Source organism: Anser anser (assembly GCF_964211835.1).
Source record: "Anser anser genome assembly, chromosome: 3".
NCBI classification, from domain to species: domain Eukaryota; kingdom Metazoa; phylum Chordata; class Aves; order Anseriformes; family Anatidae; genus Anser; species Anser anser.
In genome coordinates this window covers 5,147,327-5,165,980 of record NC_139722.1, presented here as the reverse complement: position 1 = coordinate 5,165,980, position 18,654 = coordinate 5,147,327, and the positions used below count along the sequence as shown (strand labels likewise).

The 18,654-nt window shown below is 38.2% G+C and overlaps 1 protein-coding gene across 1 annotated transcript in view; it reads right to left on the bottom strand.

The window, feature by feature from the left end:
• LOC310897471 (uncharacterized protein) overlaps positions 1-9,195 on the bottom strand; it is a 54,190-nt gene extending 44,995 nt beyond the window's left edge. The window contains exons 1-7 of the mRNA XM_083831123.1: positions 8,978-9,195; positions 5,773-5,834; positions 5,386-5,436; positions 3,895-4,014; positions 3,301-3,388; positions 1,278-1,423; positions 5-99 (exon numbers count right to left, since the gene is read on the bottom strand). Coding sequence (XP_083687249.1) covers positions 5-99; positions 1,278-1,423; positions 3,301-3,388; positions 3,895-4,014; positions 5,386-5,436; positions 5,773-5,834; positions 8,978-9,152 — 737 coding nt within the window. The 5' untranslated portion in view covers positions 9,153-9,195. The remainder of the gene's footprint in view (positions 1-4; positions 100-1,277; positions 1,424-3,300; positions 3,389-3,894; positions 4,015-5,385; positions 5,437-5,772; positions 5,835-8,977) is intronic.
• Between the last annotated feature and the right edge of the window lie 9,459 nt (positions 9,196-18,654).

Genomic DNA, 18,654 nt, shown 5'->3' with positions numbered 1-18,654 from the left:
ATACGCAGGGCAGTACTGGCACACATAAAAGTACTTATAGTTACTATTAGGACAGTAAGCAACCGCACATCCAATTTGGTAAGACTTGTACCAAACCACCTGCAGATATAAGAATAAAGATCATTGGAGAATGAAAAACAAATACAATTGAAAATAATTGAAGTAAGTTATGCATTAAAGAAACATTTGCAACCAAGTTAAGTCCTTTATATCTAACATTTATAGTAAATATTAGTCCCATCTTGTTGGTAAAGCATTTTTTTACCTGCTTTCACCCCTCAATCAAATAACATTTCAGGGTATAATTACAAAATTTTATCATATATATATATATAAAGTTTTATGCTAAACTGTCTTGACGTAGCGTATTTTCATTTAATTACAACTCTTGAAGAAGATGCTGTAAACACAAAAGATGGTGTAAAATTTTGTATATGCAGTTGAACAGAGGAAGTTATCATAAGCCACTTTCCAACTGGGAACTCTCTGAAGTAGTGGAACTCCATAGATCATAGCATAACTATATATATTTCCTTCCTGATAATTTAATAACCCTATTCTTCCAGTGTCTGAGAAATTTTCGAATGTTAAACAAACAAATGTTTCTTCCCATTTTATCTTCCTGAAGCTTTGAAATACTTGTATCTTTACTCTGTGTGCAAAAATAGTTGTTTGTGTGTCATGTCATACACGTGACTAAGTGTGTGCATGGTTGGAGACTTTGCTGAAGGGAAACAAAACCAAAGGTGATGATGGCAGAATAACAATCCATATCCCTGGTACTCTAGGAAGAACAGTAGAGCAGAATGCACAATAAATAATTACAAATTTTAAAAGGTCAAAATTACTGAGCTTTCTCCCAGTGGACAAACTATTCAATATCTGCCATCAGAGTAGACTGGGTGGGGGGTGGGGGGCACCATGACACATCTCATGACACCCAGCCATGGTTTTTGGGGAGTGGGGTGGTTGGGATGACTACATCTATTTTAACTCCCTTTGTAAATCTACTCCAGCTTCTCCACTTGCTGCACATAAACTCACTTAATACTTAACCGGATTTGGTGTAATCTAGCAATTTAAACCAAAGCACCGACTTCTAGTATACTTTATGAAAAAATTGAAATGACACTTAAGTCTTTTAAATTCTGTTTTTCGTTGGTGTAACTTTCATATCTCTATTGTACTCGTTGTATTTAAATATGAGAGGGTAAATATTGCTTGGCTGACATGGATTTTTATTTATTCAGCATGGAATATAAAGAGGTTGCATCTACCTGAGTGTAATGGCCAATCACAGCATCTTTTGTTGTTGCTCCTACTCCATATTTGAAATCTTTCTCCTCATTGTACCAGGCCTGAATAGCATCTGACCATGAGGAAGGAGCGGTTGACATGTAGAGATTTTCACCACAATCTACATCTGAAAAGAAAAAGGGACTGAGAAATGAAGAAAACATGCACGTGTGAGAACAAGTAAAAGTTGCTCTGAGATCCCTGGCAGCTTTCATCCCAGAAGGGATGGCAGGGATTTTTTTCTGGTTCCATGACACCACCTTTTGTCAATTCTGAAGTCATCTGACCAATTTGCAGCGTGGCCAACCTGTTTGGCTGGTAGTTTTAGTTGTTGACAGACCTTGTACGTGTCAGTAGATACACATGCACATGTGCACTGTAATAGATTCGTGACTGTATTTTTGATATTTGGAAGGTGGCAGCTCTAATCATCATTCAGTTCACAGTCCTGTAATCTTGGGAAAATCACAATAATTCAAACTTTACTTCTGGTACACACTAAGGTGTCTACTGTGTCGTGTATTTGCCTCCTGTTTTTATTCAGGTCTAGTGCCCTGACCAACCTTACTACATATGCATCACTTCTCATGTGGGGTTCACTTTAGCAAGAACCACTGAATTCATTTTTATTTTATTTTATTTTTAGACAAAAAGCATGAGAACTGAAGGTCAGTCCACATCTTATACAGTATATACAGAAGCCAGCAGTAAATACCACACTGGCCACTGATCATAGCTATTGCTGTATTGCTGTAACCTCAATATCTAATGACTGAAGTGTTTACATGAGCCTCCCAGATAGTTATAGGTTAAAGCAAGGTGCCAGGGGATTTAAAAGTTTTGAATCTTGTCTCAGCATCTATGCACCTTAGCACCATCAGTAGGTTTTGGACCTTCACTCTCTTCCCCGTCCATCCCAGACAGTTAAATCCAGCCCTTGCAAGCTCGTTTAGGCAGAAAATTGGATCAAGATTTTCTTCTTTCTAATGGAGATACTGAAAGTGTATATTTTCTCACCACTTATTTATTTATTTATTTATTTCAGCCACTGAAGAAAATTGGATATGCTCACGTAAAACCGATGCAACTGAGATGAGAAAAGGACTAAATTCTTCTTACTTACTGGACAGATTTACATCTAGAAATCTATTTTTGTCCCATGCACCAATAAAAAACATTGAATGTAAATGATATCTCAAATGCTTAGTCAAATAATTTAAAAGATAAATTAAAACAAAAATAAAAATCTCACAAATTGTTCAGTGCTTTCCATCAACTTAAAAGTTTGATAAGCAAAGTAGTGCTTGAGGAAGGCAATTAATGGGAAATGTAAGACCAGAAATTTTGCACACACTTTTTTTTTTTTTCTCAGAGATTGGTAATTTAACATAAATTTGATAACTAAATGAATTGGTGACAATATATCATACAATTTCCATTGGACTTATACTTTTTTGGTACAAGTATTTTTGGGTAAGAGCTTTTGCTTCATATTTTGTTTTCTGAACAAAATTTAGAGCAAAAAAATCTAGAAAAAAGATGTACAGCTTTAAGTTTCAGTCCATACAATCCTAAAGATTAGGATGAATGAACCATGTCTTAGAAGAATTTTTTTTTCCATCTGCTTACATTTAATGTACAGGAATATACACTGACCAATTCTGGTTTATGTCATTACTTAGTGGACATTTTCAGTTAGAAATGTGAATCACATCATCACATTATGAAATCACAATTATAAAAATAAAGTTATACCAAAAAAAGTACGTGAAACAATTACATTATAATATATAATATATTATAAACTATTATAAAATTATAAAATATATTTAGCTGAGTATGTAGTCTCACCTCAGAAGATATGAATCTACAAAGATGAAAATAAGTAAATGAATTATTTCAGCTTCATTTTGATATCAGCTAATTTAGAAATCCCATGCTCCCAAATTGGTTACTTTAATATTGTAAATGACATCATTCAGTGAGCATTCATTCTTTACTTACTGGTTTTCCTCTGGCTTGAAGGACTGTGACTGAGAGAACATTGATTTGCCCAGTTTTGAGCATTAGTTGCAGCTGCAAGGTTCCATTCCTTCATGAAAGAAGAAAGAATGAAAGAAGAAAATCTGAGTCATTCAGGCATTAAGCACTGACGAACCGCTCCTGAAGCAACAAAACTTGGAAACTACACTTTGAATCAGAAAATTATATGCAAACCCCTATTTTAGCAGGGGTGGTGGTGCTGGGAGTAGAAATGGATTTATTGTGCACCCAGGAATTGACTAGAAACTGTGAAGAATGACAAAGAATACATCAGAAAGGAATGAACAATGTTGTGGCTCCTCCTTTTCCTCCCTTTTCTTTCTCCTCCAAAAGAAAGACACATTACTGTTCATACACCACAAAATCTTCCAAACCTTTTTTTTCTTTCCATCTGTGCAATTTTATATTTTTCCTGGTAGTTGCTGTGCTAGGTCCCTAGGAAAGGTGTGGAGGGTGCATTTGTTGCTAAATAAAATAAATTGACCTTTTATACAGTTCTGTAGCTCTCACGGGGTCCATTCCTCAGTGCCGATAGATTTACAGCACACAACTTACCATCCTCAACATGTTGCTGGCAGTCGGGTTTACTCCTCTCCTGAGCGTATTGTGTTTGTCAACAATTAGCTTTTGCTGATCAGGATTGGTAGTTATCAGAGCAGTGAAAGCTTCAGGTACCTAAATTGAAAGCAAAAGTTGCATATATATATATTTATGTGAATGTAACTAATGCTGCATACTGTCTAGGAAATATTAAAATACCAAATAACTAATATCAATGAAGGAGTTGATCCTTGTAACAGAGGAGGTACTGTGATATGCTTTGTCCCCTAAGTTTTTCTAGGGGAGCTCCCAGGCAAAGTAGCACTTTGAGTGGTTAGCGGTAATAAAAATACCACTGGTTCCTTCGTCCTATGTGCCAGCCCTGTGGAGATGACTAGAATATCTTGGAAGATCTCTTGTGCCATTCATACTTCATAATGTTTTGGGGAAACAGGATCTAAAAATCAGATGAACACATGACTCCATTTATGATGTGTTCCTCTTCTTTGGCATTTTAAACTAGCCAGTTGATGGCTTTTTGTTTGATTGTTTGTTTATTTATTTATTCTTTGTTTAACCACGGGATCATCACAGACCTCTTGTGGTACTTCATCAGGAGATCCTAAAAATACTGTGATAATATTTTTCATGCTGTAGATTTTTGTCCACTCTTGCTATAACTGATGGTATTTCTCAATTTTTTAATATGTTTTCTAATTAAAAAATAACCATATGAACAACTCTGACTCTTTACAATCTTTGCCATTAGTCTTCTAGATGGCATTATGGAAAGCAGAGATTAAAAATTGCCATCATATTTTTTAGGCTGTTGTTCTGTATTATGTTTTATCATGTCTTAGTTGCTACTGATATTTCTGTCATACTGCACTTCATACTCATCAGTGACTAACTTGATGAAGTAACTAGTAAACTGAGCCCATGGATGAACACCCACAATGTGTTTATTATTGATGACATTTTTAGCAGTATAATAGCACTGCCAATAGTTGTAACAAAAGCTTCTTTGTATATATTTATTTTCACTGATCAAGATAATCCAATCATATTCAATATTATCTTTCCAGCATCTAATAGTTCTTCTAGACACTAAAATTTGAAAGACATTTCCTGTTTATGTTTTTTATTTATACTCCATTAAATCTCATTCAGCCATAAAGTTTTGATCCTGTGATAACTTACTCTTTTGTTTAACTCTGGAGGGACTAATCATGAACAAAGCACATCATTTGCACTCTCCACTTCATGTAGTTAAAAAAGTTTTAGTGTTTACATAGCTTTTAGAGAAGCGAGATTTATAGAAAGAAGTAGTAGTTTTAGTTGAGTGGTTACAGACGGGAAAAACATAGTCAAGCCTTCAGTCACATCTATATCTCTGAAGCACAAATATCAAACTTCCAACTTCAGACTAAGTGTGGGTGGGAGGAACCGCTAAGTGGATGTTGAGTATGTTAGTCCGTTTAGCCGCTTGAGGGAAATCAGCGATACCTGTTGAGAGGATGGGACTGTGAGCAAAGGGAGAGGCACATAGCTCAGGTCCTGTGGGATGAGAGAGGGAGATTGTTAGGCAATTGCTGTCTTTAAAACTGAGGGGAATTAACTGGAAGAGGGCTGGATCTTTGGAAAGTGTGTGGGAGATTTCAGGACGTGCAGTTCTTGATGATCCAGCTCCTAAGTGACGGCGAGCCTATGCAAGCATGGATGCACTCTGCTGCTTTGAAATTTTGCCTTTGAGGATAAATGCTTTCCAGATCCTATATATCTCATCAGACTTTTTCTGCATATGATTGGTGTGTATAGGAAAAAAAAATTCAGTCAGACCAGTAGTCCCTCAGGCCCCATCCAGATTTTCTCAGTACAAAGAACAGATCCTACCTGTCCAGTGGATGGAGACAGCACAGCTGCAAGACCCAGGAACACTATTGGCAGAATCATCTCTGAAAAGAGAAGACAGTTTTTTTATTTTTTTTTCTTCTCTTTATGGAGCTTTTATTTCTCTGAACATATAACACATCTTTCTCCCGTGTATCTCCAAGCTTTCCCGCAACTAGAAAGGTAACGGATTCTTTCTTTCTTCCTTCTCTTCTCTCATTTTCAGAATTTCTGTGAATCAGCTGCTTTGTGTCTCATACTTTCTGGACTAATCCTAGTTGAATACCTCCAAATAAATTCACAGTACAAGAGGATATTCATGCTTCTCTTTCTGTAGAAAAACTTCTGCAAATCACCCTGCTGCGGATGCTGCTTTTGGCTTGTTTGTGGCTGTGTTACTCTGAAACTGCCTTCTCCCCATTGCCTGCTTTGATTGGACTGCATTGGTGGAAAGGGTCATTAGACACAGCCCATGTGCAGACCTCTACATCCAGGTTTCCAGGTCTGGAGTCAAAACCCTTCCTAAATGACTTCAAAGCACTTCAAAAACTCACGTAAGCTGGGACAGAACTGGATGGACCAGAAATGGAACAGCACTGCCGTCCTGGGGAAGAGTTGTTTCAGAAAGATTTTTACTTACTTTATTAATTTTTTAAGAAAACATTTGATCAGAGTGCAGGTAGTGTGTAATCACAAAAGAAATGGGTGCTTTCTCTAAGTGAAAAAGCAACAACCAGACTTTGGATTGACCAAAACTACTTGCTTAGGAGGGAGAGTAAAGGCTTCATTCTGTCCCATGACAGTGATCCAGAGGGTAATAAGGTTACTTTAAAATTTTGTTGTCTGATTGCAATCAGTCATAAGAGTTACGTTCAGCCTGTTTCTGCTTAGCTACCTTGGGCAGGCAAGCAGGTGACTAGAGTGGAATTTACTTATTTTGGCAGTTTTCCCATCTTAGAACTCCAAGGGAGTTTATAGGCATGTTGCCACAGAGATGTCTTATTAGCTTAACTTCTTATTTGGTCTTGAAGGGCTGCTGGGTTTAGTTTTAATTTATCCCTGGAGAAAGGCCAGTTGGGTTTGCTGATCTTTCCATACTCAGCAAAGCCCCTTTACCTTGAGGCAACTGCTTTATATAAAACACAAGGTGCTCCTGCTCATGGAGAACATGAGGCGAGAAAACACTGCCCTTTTCCAAATGGTACAGCAAGACCCATTTTCCTCACCAGCTTGCTTACCTTGCACAGGAGGAGACACACTGTCCCTAGCCTGCAGGCAGGGGACCTGCTCCAGCTCTGCTGAAGAGCAAAGCCTCTCAGAGTGGGATCTCTGGTCATGTCTGCACTGGGAAACTAGACCCCGCGGGGAGCTGCTCTGTAGCTCAGAGGACAAAATGCAGGCAGAATAAACACTTCTGTACATTCAAACTCACACAGTCTCCAAAGTAGTGTGGCTTTGTCCAAGTGCTTATAGTTAAGATCCAGCTGATCTGGGAACTCTACTGGGAACTATCCTGATAACTAACAGTGTAAGTTATTGATTTCCTGTTCTTGGTATTGGTTTATGTATTGTTTAATTTTGACATAACTTGTGACTCCTCAAAGCTCTTTAGGATCACTGAAGTTTTCTTTTTCTTTTTTCTTTTTAAGTTTTCTTTTCTTTCTTTATTTTTTTTTGTTGTTTCTCAGAACCTTTACAAAACTTTGCAGTGCATCTAACCTATAAGTTTAATGACAGAAGATTATACTCCCAATAATATGAAAAGCAATTCTTTTCACTTGATTTCTAACTAAAAGTAAATAGATAATTATTTTAATCTCTACTCAAGTTACAAGCAAAAATACATTTTTTTTTTTTTCATCTAGTGAAAAATGTGCTGATATGCAGATAGATAACAAATCTTTTTGCGTGTAAAACATGTGATATTAAACATTTTGTTTCAATCGAAAGATAACCATTTAAATTGTGAACCTTTCTATTTTGTGAACAAACTGAAAAAGCTAACTTAAAAAGAGCCAAAATATTCATTCACTATAATATTTTCAATGAATTAAATTGCAGTTAAATATAATTGGTAATTTAATACATGATACAATTTGGAAAATGCCATTAGAATGTTTTTTAAGAACCAGTGGATTGATTGCTCCAAGATACCAACATACTTTTGGCAATCCCACTGGTTTCAACCAAATGCTTATAGCTTGAGAGATGTAAATTTAATTGCTCTGCATTAATTTCTAGGCACTGGTCCTAAAATCAGTCTCTCTATCCCTCTCCCCTGCTCCCCCTCAATCAGACATAAATCAGGACATGTGCCAAGTCTTGCTGACTTTTCTGCAACTCCATCTGTGTACAGAGACCTGACACTGAAAGAAACTTGTGTGGATATGTTTTTCCCATCCTTTCTCTAAGTGTTCACTTCATGAAATAATAAAACTGTTATATCCTAAATTATTCATATAAATGAATTTATATTACAAAATAACATCCCCATTAATTTTTATTATCCTTGAAAAAGGCCTGAAATGGACTAACGCAAGCTGTCATTTCACTTGTACAGCATTACTGCACAAAGTCTGACTGGAGACCAGAGACAGGGCACAAGGGAAAGCCTCAAAGCTGCACCAGAGAAGTTCAGATCGGACGTTAGTAAAAAGTTCTTCACAGAGAAGGTGTTCAAGCACTGGAGCAAGCTCCCCAGGGAAGTGGTCATGGCACCAAGCCTGCATGTGTTCAAGAAGTGTTTGAACAATGCTCTTAGATATATGATTTAACTCTTAGGTTGCCCTGTGTGGTCTCAGGAGTTGGACTCGATCATCACAGGTTCCCTCCAACTCAGGATATTCAATGATTGTATGATTAGCAGCCACTTTGCACAAGAGCGGTAATTTGTACAAGGAGGTAATTTCCCCACTCTGAAAATAAGTGATGTTAGCTACACCTCTTTTTTGGTTGTTCATCTGTTGAACTTTTTTTTTTCCTTTTTTTTTTTCTTCTCATTTTTTTGCCTCTCTCTCTCTTTTTTTTTTTTTTCCCAACTTGAACTACAGTATTGCCTATTGAATCCTCACTTTTCATTGAATAAAATCCTCTTTCTATAACTGCCCTAAATGGTTGAGGAGACCAGAAGCTTTTTGATAGTAGGTTGCATATTAATACATTATTAGAGTTGTAATAATTTAAGCAAATAATTCATTATAAATCCTACCTTTTGTTTCCAGGAAGACTGGAAGCTTCTTCTGTCCTTCTGCAGGTGGTTGTGGAAGTGACTGGAGTTCTTCACTGGAGGATGATTTATAGCCCTTCTGTTTCCTGATAGGACCAGGTGACTCAGTGTCACAGGTATTATAAAATCCAAATGGTGACCAGAAGGAACAGTGCATTTATCATGTGCACTTCTAAGAAGGAGGTTTCATTTATTTATTTCCTCCCACTTCTTGTGTTGGAACAGATGAAATACTCTGAAATGAGTTTTGTATGTATTGCTACTTAGATGTGAAATTTGAAGTCAATGTGAATGCCAGGTACAAAGGCTCTCTGCTAATGATTGACACATCCAGTTGTAGAAACACTTTATCTTAATTCCCAGCAATGAAATTAAACTCAGTTAGCTACTGACTTGTCTCCAGATTGACATTGTTGTAACCAAGTTGGAATCTTGCCCATTAATTTTTCCATGGCGGTAAAAATGTCTTGGGCCAATTTCCTGTTCATGCTATGGCTTCTTTATATCAATCCCATAGCGTAAAATTTAAAGAAAGAGAAAAGGATATTTCTGCAAATTATACTTTTACCCAGTATTGAATAAAGATTAAAAGATTATTGTGTACACTAATATTAAATAATACATGGTAGCGACATTTCCTGGTACATTAGGTAAGACGAGAACAGGTGGAAATACTGCTGGATCAGAAGGGTATTTGTGTGCACATTGACTTTCTATTCACATTCAGTCTGAAGAGAGTACTGACCACAGCAGCTGCCATTGTCTGCATTTATATATAAATGTTATTATATTTCTATTCAAATTCATGTTTCCATAAATGCACACAACTAGCCTAGTCCCTTGTGAAGTAAGTCTTCAAATCAATCTTTTGCCTTGCATTACCTGGAAAGACAGTATATTTGCAATACCAGACAAAATGGTAGTGTTGTGATTAGTTGCCTGGCAATTACGTGGTAAAGAACATTCTGTCAGCAAGTTTGTGGTTGACACCAAATTGGAGGGAGCAGTCAATATGATAGATAATAAAGCTGTCATTCAGATCTTGACAAACTGGAGAAGTGATGTGACAGAAGTTATCTGAAAGTAAACAATTGGGAGAGACCAATTTGCTAGGGAGCAGCTCTAACAAAAAGCTACTGAGGGTTGCTCTTGGGTGACAAGTTGCATATGAGTCAATGTTGTGCACTTGCAACAGTGAGGGCTAACCATGTACTGCACTGCGTTAGCCACTACGTAGTAAGAGTACAGAGAGCAGTGATTATACCCAACTTTTCAGCACTTCCGAGGCTGTATCTGGACTATTGTGTCCAGTTTTGGGCTCCTAACTACAAGTAAGACATTGGCAAATGGGAGTAAGTACAGCAAAGGGCCATTATGTTGGCAAAGGGAAAGACAGATCCAGACTATTTTGCAACATGGACATGAGGTAAAGATCACAGTTTGCAACTTTGACTAGGTAATAAAAATGTATATGTTCTTTACAGTGAGTTTTGCTACGAACTTGAATGAGGTGATAATCATTGTAATCTATCCTTCAAGCTTGTGATGGGTTTAGAGCAGATGAAATTCAGGGGTCCCGTACAACCAAAAATATTCTATGATTGTGTGATTTTATTTTGCTTACTTTGCAAAGGCATCAAATGAGGTTTGTCTTGTTTTACTTGTTAACTAATATGACAGTTTAATTAATAACAGTGGAAAATTCTAACCGTTTTTGAATTGAATTGCATTGACTAGAATTGACTCAAATTTAGAATAGAATAGAATAGAATAGAATAGAATAGAATAGAATAGAATAGAATAGAATAGAATAGAATAGAATAGAATAGAATAGAATAATTCAGTTACAAGGGACCTACAAAGATCATCATGTCCAACTGCCTGGCCACTTCAGGGCTAACCAAAAGTTAAAGGTTTTTTTTTGAGGGCATTGTCTAAATGGTTCTTGAACACTAACAGGCAAGGGGCATCAATCACATGAAACAGGAAGCCTGTTTCAGTGTTTGACCATCCTCACAGTAAGGAAATTATAATCATTACTAGTGAAAAAAGTTGCATTCAGGTGATTGGTAAACTGTGGATCCTAAGGCTAAGACTAGCTGTTATGTTCAAGTCTCATTTCTCTGCCTAATACACAGAGAACTCCTGAACCAACTCCTCATTCAAGTGTAACAGCTGTCTATAAACATGAGTGTATGACTCAGAATAACCTTTTTATAACATTTATCTGAATAGAAATTCTGTCGCTATTTCATATATTCCTATAAACTAAACTGTTATCTTAACAGTCAAAAACATACATTGCATAATTATAGGCTTAGAAATTACCTCTCTTGCTCTAGAGTTCAATCTCCTAATAGAAGCAATGATATTGTACATTTATTTTCATAAAAGAGTTCTAGTTTGCATTTCCATGCCTTCCGTTTCCAGGCCTTGGATCTCATTCATCTTCAGCTAAATTTTTCTGTCTCAGAGCATTTGGTTTTTGGTGGAAGCCTTAGATATGTTCATCTCAGGATCACAAAAAAAACCTGAGGTTGGAATGGAACCTAATGAGATCATCTAATTCAGTCCTACTCCTACAGTGGTTTGCTTAGTGCCACGTCCACTTGGGTTTTGATTGTCTCCAAAGATAAGAGACTCTACAACCTATTCGAGTAAGCTGTTCCAGTGTTTGACTACCCTCACCGTATTTTTTTTTTCTTTCCTCAGGTTTAAAAGGAATTTCCAGTATTTCAGTTTGTGATGACTGCCTCTCATCCTTTCCCTCAATACCTCAGGATGGAATCTGGCTCCATGTTCTTTGCATGTCCCCATCAGGAATTTGTATATACTGATAAGATCCCTCCCAAGCATTCTCTTCTCAGGCCGCACTTGGCAGACCTGAATAGGACACAGCACTCCAGGTAGTGCTGAGCTGAGGGGAAATATCACCTCCCTTGACCTGCAGGCAATTCTCTGCCTACTACCACCCAGGATGTTGTTGGCCACCTTTGCCACAAGGGCACACTGTTGGCTCATATTCAACTTGATGTCCACCAGGACCCCCCGGTATTTCTCTGCAAGGCTGTTTTCCAGACAGATGGTCCCAAACACGTACTAATGTATGAGGTTATTTTTCCTCAGTGCATGGCTAGACATTTCCCTTTGCTTAAATTCATGAGGTTCCAGCTGACCCGTTTCTCCAGCCTGTTGAGGTCCCTCTGAATGGCAGCACAACCAGCAGGTGCATGAGCCACTCCTCTCAGATTTCTATCATGTGCAAACTTGTTGCTGGTGTGCTCTGACCCATCACCCAGATTAATGAAGATGTTTCAGAGCATTGACACTAGTATCAACCCTTGGGGTGAACCCACTGTTTTTTGTTTTTTTTTGGTGGTGTTGTTTTTTTTGGTGAGCCCTTCTGTGTTTATTTTGCACGTTGCTCCACGTGCCCTTACTGTTGTACTCTCTGCTCAGAGAGAATGGAGAAAACAAACAAACAGGATAAGGACTGAGTCTCTGTTACTCTGTTAGTGCAGTGACCTTTATAGCCTTATCTCATGAAGCAATCGCTATTCAAACACTGCAGGATGCCCGTAAATATTGTGTACCTTGTCTTTCTATGAGCTCCTTGTATTCAGTCTTTTGTCCCAATCTCCTTTTTTCACTTTTTAGGTTAACTATTGGACTTCTATTATGGTGCTAATTAATATTGACTTTTTTTTTTTTTTTGTACTTCGGTCTGTAATGTTATAAGTACCGAAGTACTTCTATATTACTTCTTTTCACTGTTTTGTTCTTGGTATTTATGTTACTATTATACTGAACTGAAATGCCTTGTTATTCCTAATCAGAAAATTCAGTATTAGTCTTACTGTTACAAAAAATATTTATGAAAGACATGCGCATTCTTAAATGTTTAATAAAAGTTGATTTTCCTCTCTTTCCCCACCCTCTTGAAAATATCTTCTTTTTTATGCCTGGCTGGTTATTTTCATTAAGTTTGAGGAAAATAAATTTTTTGATGTCCTTGAAGCTAGTCAGGTGCAGCTCCCTTGGTTGCATATGGAGAAAAATGGACACTTCCAGGATGCAAATCATTTCATCCTGTATTTCTTATCCAAAATAGATTATGTTTGTTGTACTTCATTTTCTCTAAATAAAGCCCAGAGCAACTAACTCAGCTGTTGACTTCTATACTGAAGATGTCTAAATGGTGATGAAATAAATCACATCCACTGAGAAAGAAAAATGGTCACACACACAGAAAACATGATTATCTGAATCTCACCTCTCTAGTAAATTGCATTAAGTCTCTGGCATTTATAATGGGTCTGTATATATGGCATTGCTAATAAAAATGCAATTTATTATCATTCTTAAAATTTTCTTGCCAACTCCATCTCATCAGCCAAAGGGTACTTGTTTCCATTTTTAAAAATATGTAGAATTCCTCTTTGTCACCTGACAGCTGTCTTTCACCCAGTCTTCAGATCCTGACTTTGACTTCCTCAGCCTCCAGTGCTGACTTTTACCTTTTCAGCTTTTCAGTTTTGTTGCAGGAAGGTATCTAGTAAACATTTGCAGAGTTATCTCTGGATCATCTGTGTAATCTCTTTTTTTCTCTGATGTCTACAAAATGTTTCATGGCAGGGAGGTAGCTTTAGTCTATAGATATTGTCTTACAAATGGGTCAAAAACATTTTGTATTTATTTTTTCCATTTATTCTCCATATTTATCTGTACCTTTTTTTTTTTTTTTTTGTCTTATCTGATAGCTAGTATACTTCCTCTAGGAGGAAAAGCATTCATTTGTTCTCATTTGTACAGAAATTTCTAAAATGGTTTCTCAGCCCGGAACACAGTCCCAGAAACCATCACAGTATGAACACTAATAAGCTATATAAAGCAGATCCCTGACAGGCTGCCCTGAGAGGTTGTGGAGTCCACCTCCTTGGAGATCTTCAACAACCATCTGGACATGGTCCTGGACAAACAGCTTTGGGTGTCCCTGCTTGACCAAGGGTGCTGGAACAGATGGACCCAGAGGTCCTTTCTAACCTTAATCTTTCTGTGATGCTGTGATTCTGTGTCTTTAGATGTCCAGATACTGCATATCTAGCACAAAATATGTTCCTAGACTCTCTCAATAGTCAATATAGAGACCTTTCTCTTTTCCTGTATTAGACACCTACCTTAACTAAATTAGCTTCTGAAAGTATTGTTCTGTTGGCTCGGTCTAGATGTTGCTTAGGTCACCAATTGTATACTTTACGGGAGTATTGCAAAATATCTTAGTAATTTTCTTGAAACAATATATTGTGGCACATCTATGGACTGTGAGATCACTCTATTACCTGTGCTTACACATTTCTCTCTATGCAATACCTAATAGGAGGTACAGTTGATGAAATCTTCAGTAGCTCTTAATTCAGTGTGTCTGCAAGCTGGGTTGTCATTTTTGGGCATTGTATGCACAAGGTACATGAACCTTACGCATGCAAGGAAGAACTGAAAGTGAGGTTTCCTCACAGAGTGAGGAAACCAAGGAAAGAGATGTATCTGTAGCATGTTCCCAACATCATTGTAGCTCACCTATGGAGAACTGCCATTTTCCAAATCAGTATTTTATCTTCACTAAGACCCTGGGCACAAATTTGGAAGGAGAGCGCAGAGTTGCCTTTTGCATGTGCCTGATTTTGGGATCTATGTTCACTGAACTTATCATCTTAGGACATGAAGCTCACAGGTATCAGATATGTCACAGGAATGGCATCTTGGCTGTAGAACACTGAAGCCACAGCTCTGAGAGGAGGTTGTAGGAAAAAACAAAAACAAACAAACAAACAAGCAAAAAACACACAAAACAAACAAACAAACAAAAAACAACACTGACACCAGAATATTCTTCTGTGTGGAAGACAGTCTCCAAATATCTGGATGTTCTTGTTTTTGTGCTAATTCATGATTCTAGAAAAAAAATAGATAAGGATTCAGTGGAGGGAAAAAAACAAAAGCAACAAAAAAAAAACATTGCTTCCATAGATTAGGATTCATCTCAGCTAAGTTTAAGTTTATCACTTTAAAAATTAGTTTTTAGTCTTTAAAGAGGTAGGTAGCTCCACTTTCATCCTAGTTAGACACCAACCTTGGCTGACACAGAACAATAGAAAGGATTGAGCTGGACCTTTAAAGATCACTTCAGTCCAACACCCTGCCATAAGCAGGGGCACATTCTACTAGCTCAGGTTGTTCCAGGTCCCATCCAATCTGACCTTGACCACTTCCAGGGTGTACAGGGTCTGGCTGGGATGGAGTTAACTTTCCCCACAGAGGCCCATATATTGCTGTGCTTGATGCTTTTAGCTAGAACAGTGTTGATATCACACCCACGTTTTGTCTGTTGCCGAGCAGTGCTGGCACAGCATCCAGAATCTCTCCAAACCCCATCAAAGACAGTAGGCTGGGGGTGGCCAAGAGGTGGGGAGGGGACATTGCCAAGGCAGCTTACCTAAACCGACCAAAGGGATATTTCTTACTGTCATGCTAATTTCTTAATTACAGTAAGATGTTAAATTCAGCAATAAAAACTGGGAAGGGGAAGGAGAAGGAGGGGTACTCTTGTTATGGAAGTGTCTGTGTTCCCGTGCAACTGCTGTGTATTAAGGCCCTGTTTCCTAAGATGTGGCTGAGCATCACCCTTTCCCAGCTGCCCCTGCACAGCCTGTTTTATTCTAAAGATGTTTCTGAAAGAGATGCAAACAACACTGCTCATTGGCTCAGCTTTGGCCACCAGCAGACCTCTTTTGGAGCCAACCCTACAGCCCCTTGCTACAAAAACCTTTCCATGTAAGCCCAATACACAGGGACAAGGGATTTATAGCCTCTCTGGGCAACTTGTTCCAGTTCCTTGCCATGTTCATAGCAAAGAATTTCTTCCAAATATCTAATTTAAATCTGCTCTTCTTTAGTTTAAATGTTACCCCTTGTCCTATCACTACACACCCTGGTAAAGAGTCCCTCCCCATCTTTCTTGTAGGCCCTCTTCAAGTATTGGAAGGCCATTATAAGGTCTCCTGGAGGTTCTCCTCTCCAGGCCCAACACCCGCAGCTCCCTCAGCCTTGCTCCAGAGCAGAGGGGCTCCAGCCTCTGCTCATCCTCGGGGCCTCCTCCAGGCTTGCTCCAGCAGCTCCATGTCCTCCTGGTGCTGGGCCCAGAGCTGAGTGCAGGGCTGCAGGAGGGGTCTCACAAGAGCGGAGCAGAGGAGCAGAATCCCCTCCCTTGTCCTGATGGCCACGCTGCTTTTGGCACAGCCCCGGATAAGGTTGGCCTTCTGTGCTGTAAGCATGCACTGCAGGGTCACGTTGAGTTTTTCATCAACCAATGCCCCCATGTCCTTCTCCATAGGGCTGCTCTCTATCCACTTGCTGCCTAGCCTGTATCCACATTTGGCATTGTCCTCACCCAGGTGCAGGACTTTGCACTTGGTCTTTTGAACTTCATGAGGTTCACATGGGTCCACCTGTCCGGGCTGTCAAGGTCCCTCTGGATCCCTTCCCTCTGAAGTGTCAGCTGCACCATCCAGCTTGGTGTCAACTGCAAACTTGCTGAGGGTGCCCTCAATCCACTGTGCAAATCACCAATGAAAATACTAAACATTCCTACTCCCTGATTAAAGCAGACACCTAGAGATGGCAAAACATCTGTGAAAGAAATTTCACTTGCTTGGTCATACAATTACTTCTGTTCAGCAGTCCTGCGTCATAAATGGCTGGAGTTGTCTCATTTTTTGCCTGACACAAAGTGAAAGCCCAAATGCTCACCTGGAGTTTCATGCCTGTTGCGCAAATAGAGAACTCAATAAATGCAGTGCTTTTTAAGGGCAAAGAGGCTTTCTGGCAGTTTTCCCACTAGTATTTTAGACACAATCAGCCCTATTCTTTTCTCATGCTCCATATGACTAAAAAGACCCCAATTATTCAAGGATATCATTTTTTTTTTAATTACTCTGAACAAAAGTGCACTCTTTTCTGTGTATCATCTACATTTATCTCAAGGAGGCAATTACTTAGTGATCAGCATAACCTCAGATCACATGCCTGATAAATATTTTGAGTCCATGATTGAGATTGCAAGGTATATTAATACTCCTAAAAGAAATATGATGCTTAGTTTCCATTTTAACCTCACTTCCCAAGGCCTCAGTGTTAATGATAAACTGGTGGCAATACTGTCCCATTAAGAACAAACTTTGGGAAACAGCAGCCTGAAGGATCCACTATATATCTCTAGGAATAGGTTGGTTGCACAGTCAACCACCAAGACAGAGTGATTCCATCCTAGAGAAGATACTGGTTCTTTTATGAGTCATTATCTCTTCCTTCCTTCTTCACCATCCCTAACTTCTGCATGGAGAGCACAAAACACAGGCTCTTCTGTAGTTCTTCCCAGAGTGCTAAAGTCAATAACTCTAAGTAAGCATAACTTAGAAGAAGGTTAAACAACTCCTTTATTTAGTAACTTTAGAGCTCTGCCATAGCAAATGCATTTGGCAGCAATTATTTGGAAGTATTATGTTTCAAGGATCTAATCTATTAGGCATTTACACAGAAAAATGCAACTGAAAATGAAATCAAATTTCCATGGTTTATCTGAAAGAAAAGTTTCCATATCACTGCTGACATGTGGCTTTACCAATTGTGATTAAAAAACAAAGTTAAGAATAATACATAGATGCCACGGAAGGGAACAGATGGGATATATACTTTGGGCCTGGAAGTGATGATAGAAAAGGAGTGTTCTGTGGATTTTTGTAAAAGTCTTATAAATATTTGTTATCCTTCACTGAACATGGTATCCTTTAAGGAAACAATTGGTTCAAAGGATTGTTCAAAAATTCTCTATCTTCCAGGAATGTTGCATGGTTGGACTAGTGGAACTCTCATTTCCCTACTTCCCAAAGGTTTTTTTTTTTTTTTTTTAGGTTCAGTCTAATCTTTAGCTTTATTGAATCTTGAGGTAGTCTAAAGCAAGTGTCTATACCAGAAACAGTAAGATCATAGAATCTTAGAATCATAGAATCACAGAATATCCTGAATTGGAAGGGACCCACAAGAATCATCAAGTCCAACTCCTGGGTCTGCAGAGGACCACTCAAAAAATCAGACCCTATGTCTGAGAGCATTCTCCAAACACTTGCACAAACTTACCAAGCACAAACTTACCTCAGTCATAAACCTTAGTAATCATTTCTATGAATAATGTGCTTCCAGTTTTATTAAGAAAACTCCAGATCCTTGGGAATAATTTCTTTTCATTCTATGGGTTAAAAATATAGTACCATCAAGTACCTGGGCATGATTCCAAATAGCTTCTGAAGTAGCATTTTATCCATCAGCACACTAACTCCTATGCATATAAAGGTAATACAAGCTGAACTTTTTTTTCCCAAGTATTCTACTGTAATAGACATACACAATACAGGAAACTTTACATATCAACCTACACATCTGAAGAACTGCCATGCCAAAATTAAGTCAAATGTGATGACAGTCCAAGAAAGAAATATAGACAATGTTACTGATCTGTGCATTGTGTTTCTTTTTAAGAAGTATTTGCACTCTACATAACTTTACAACTGTGTTCAACTTGTGTATCAGTGGCTTGTATAGCTACA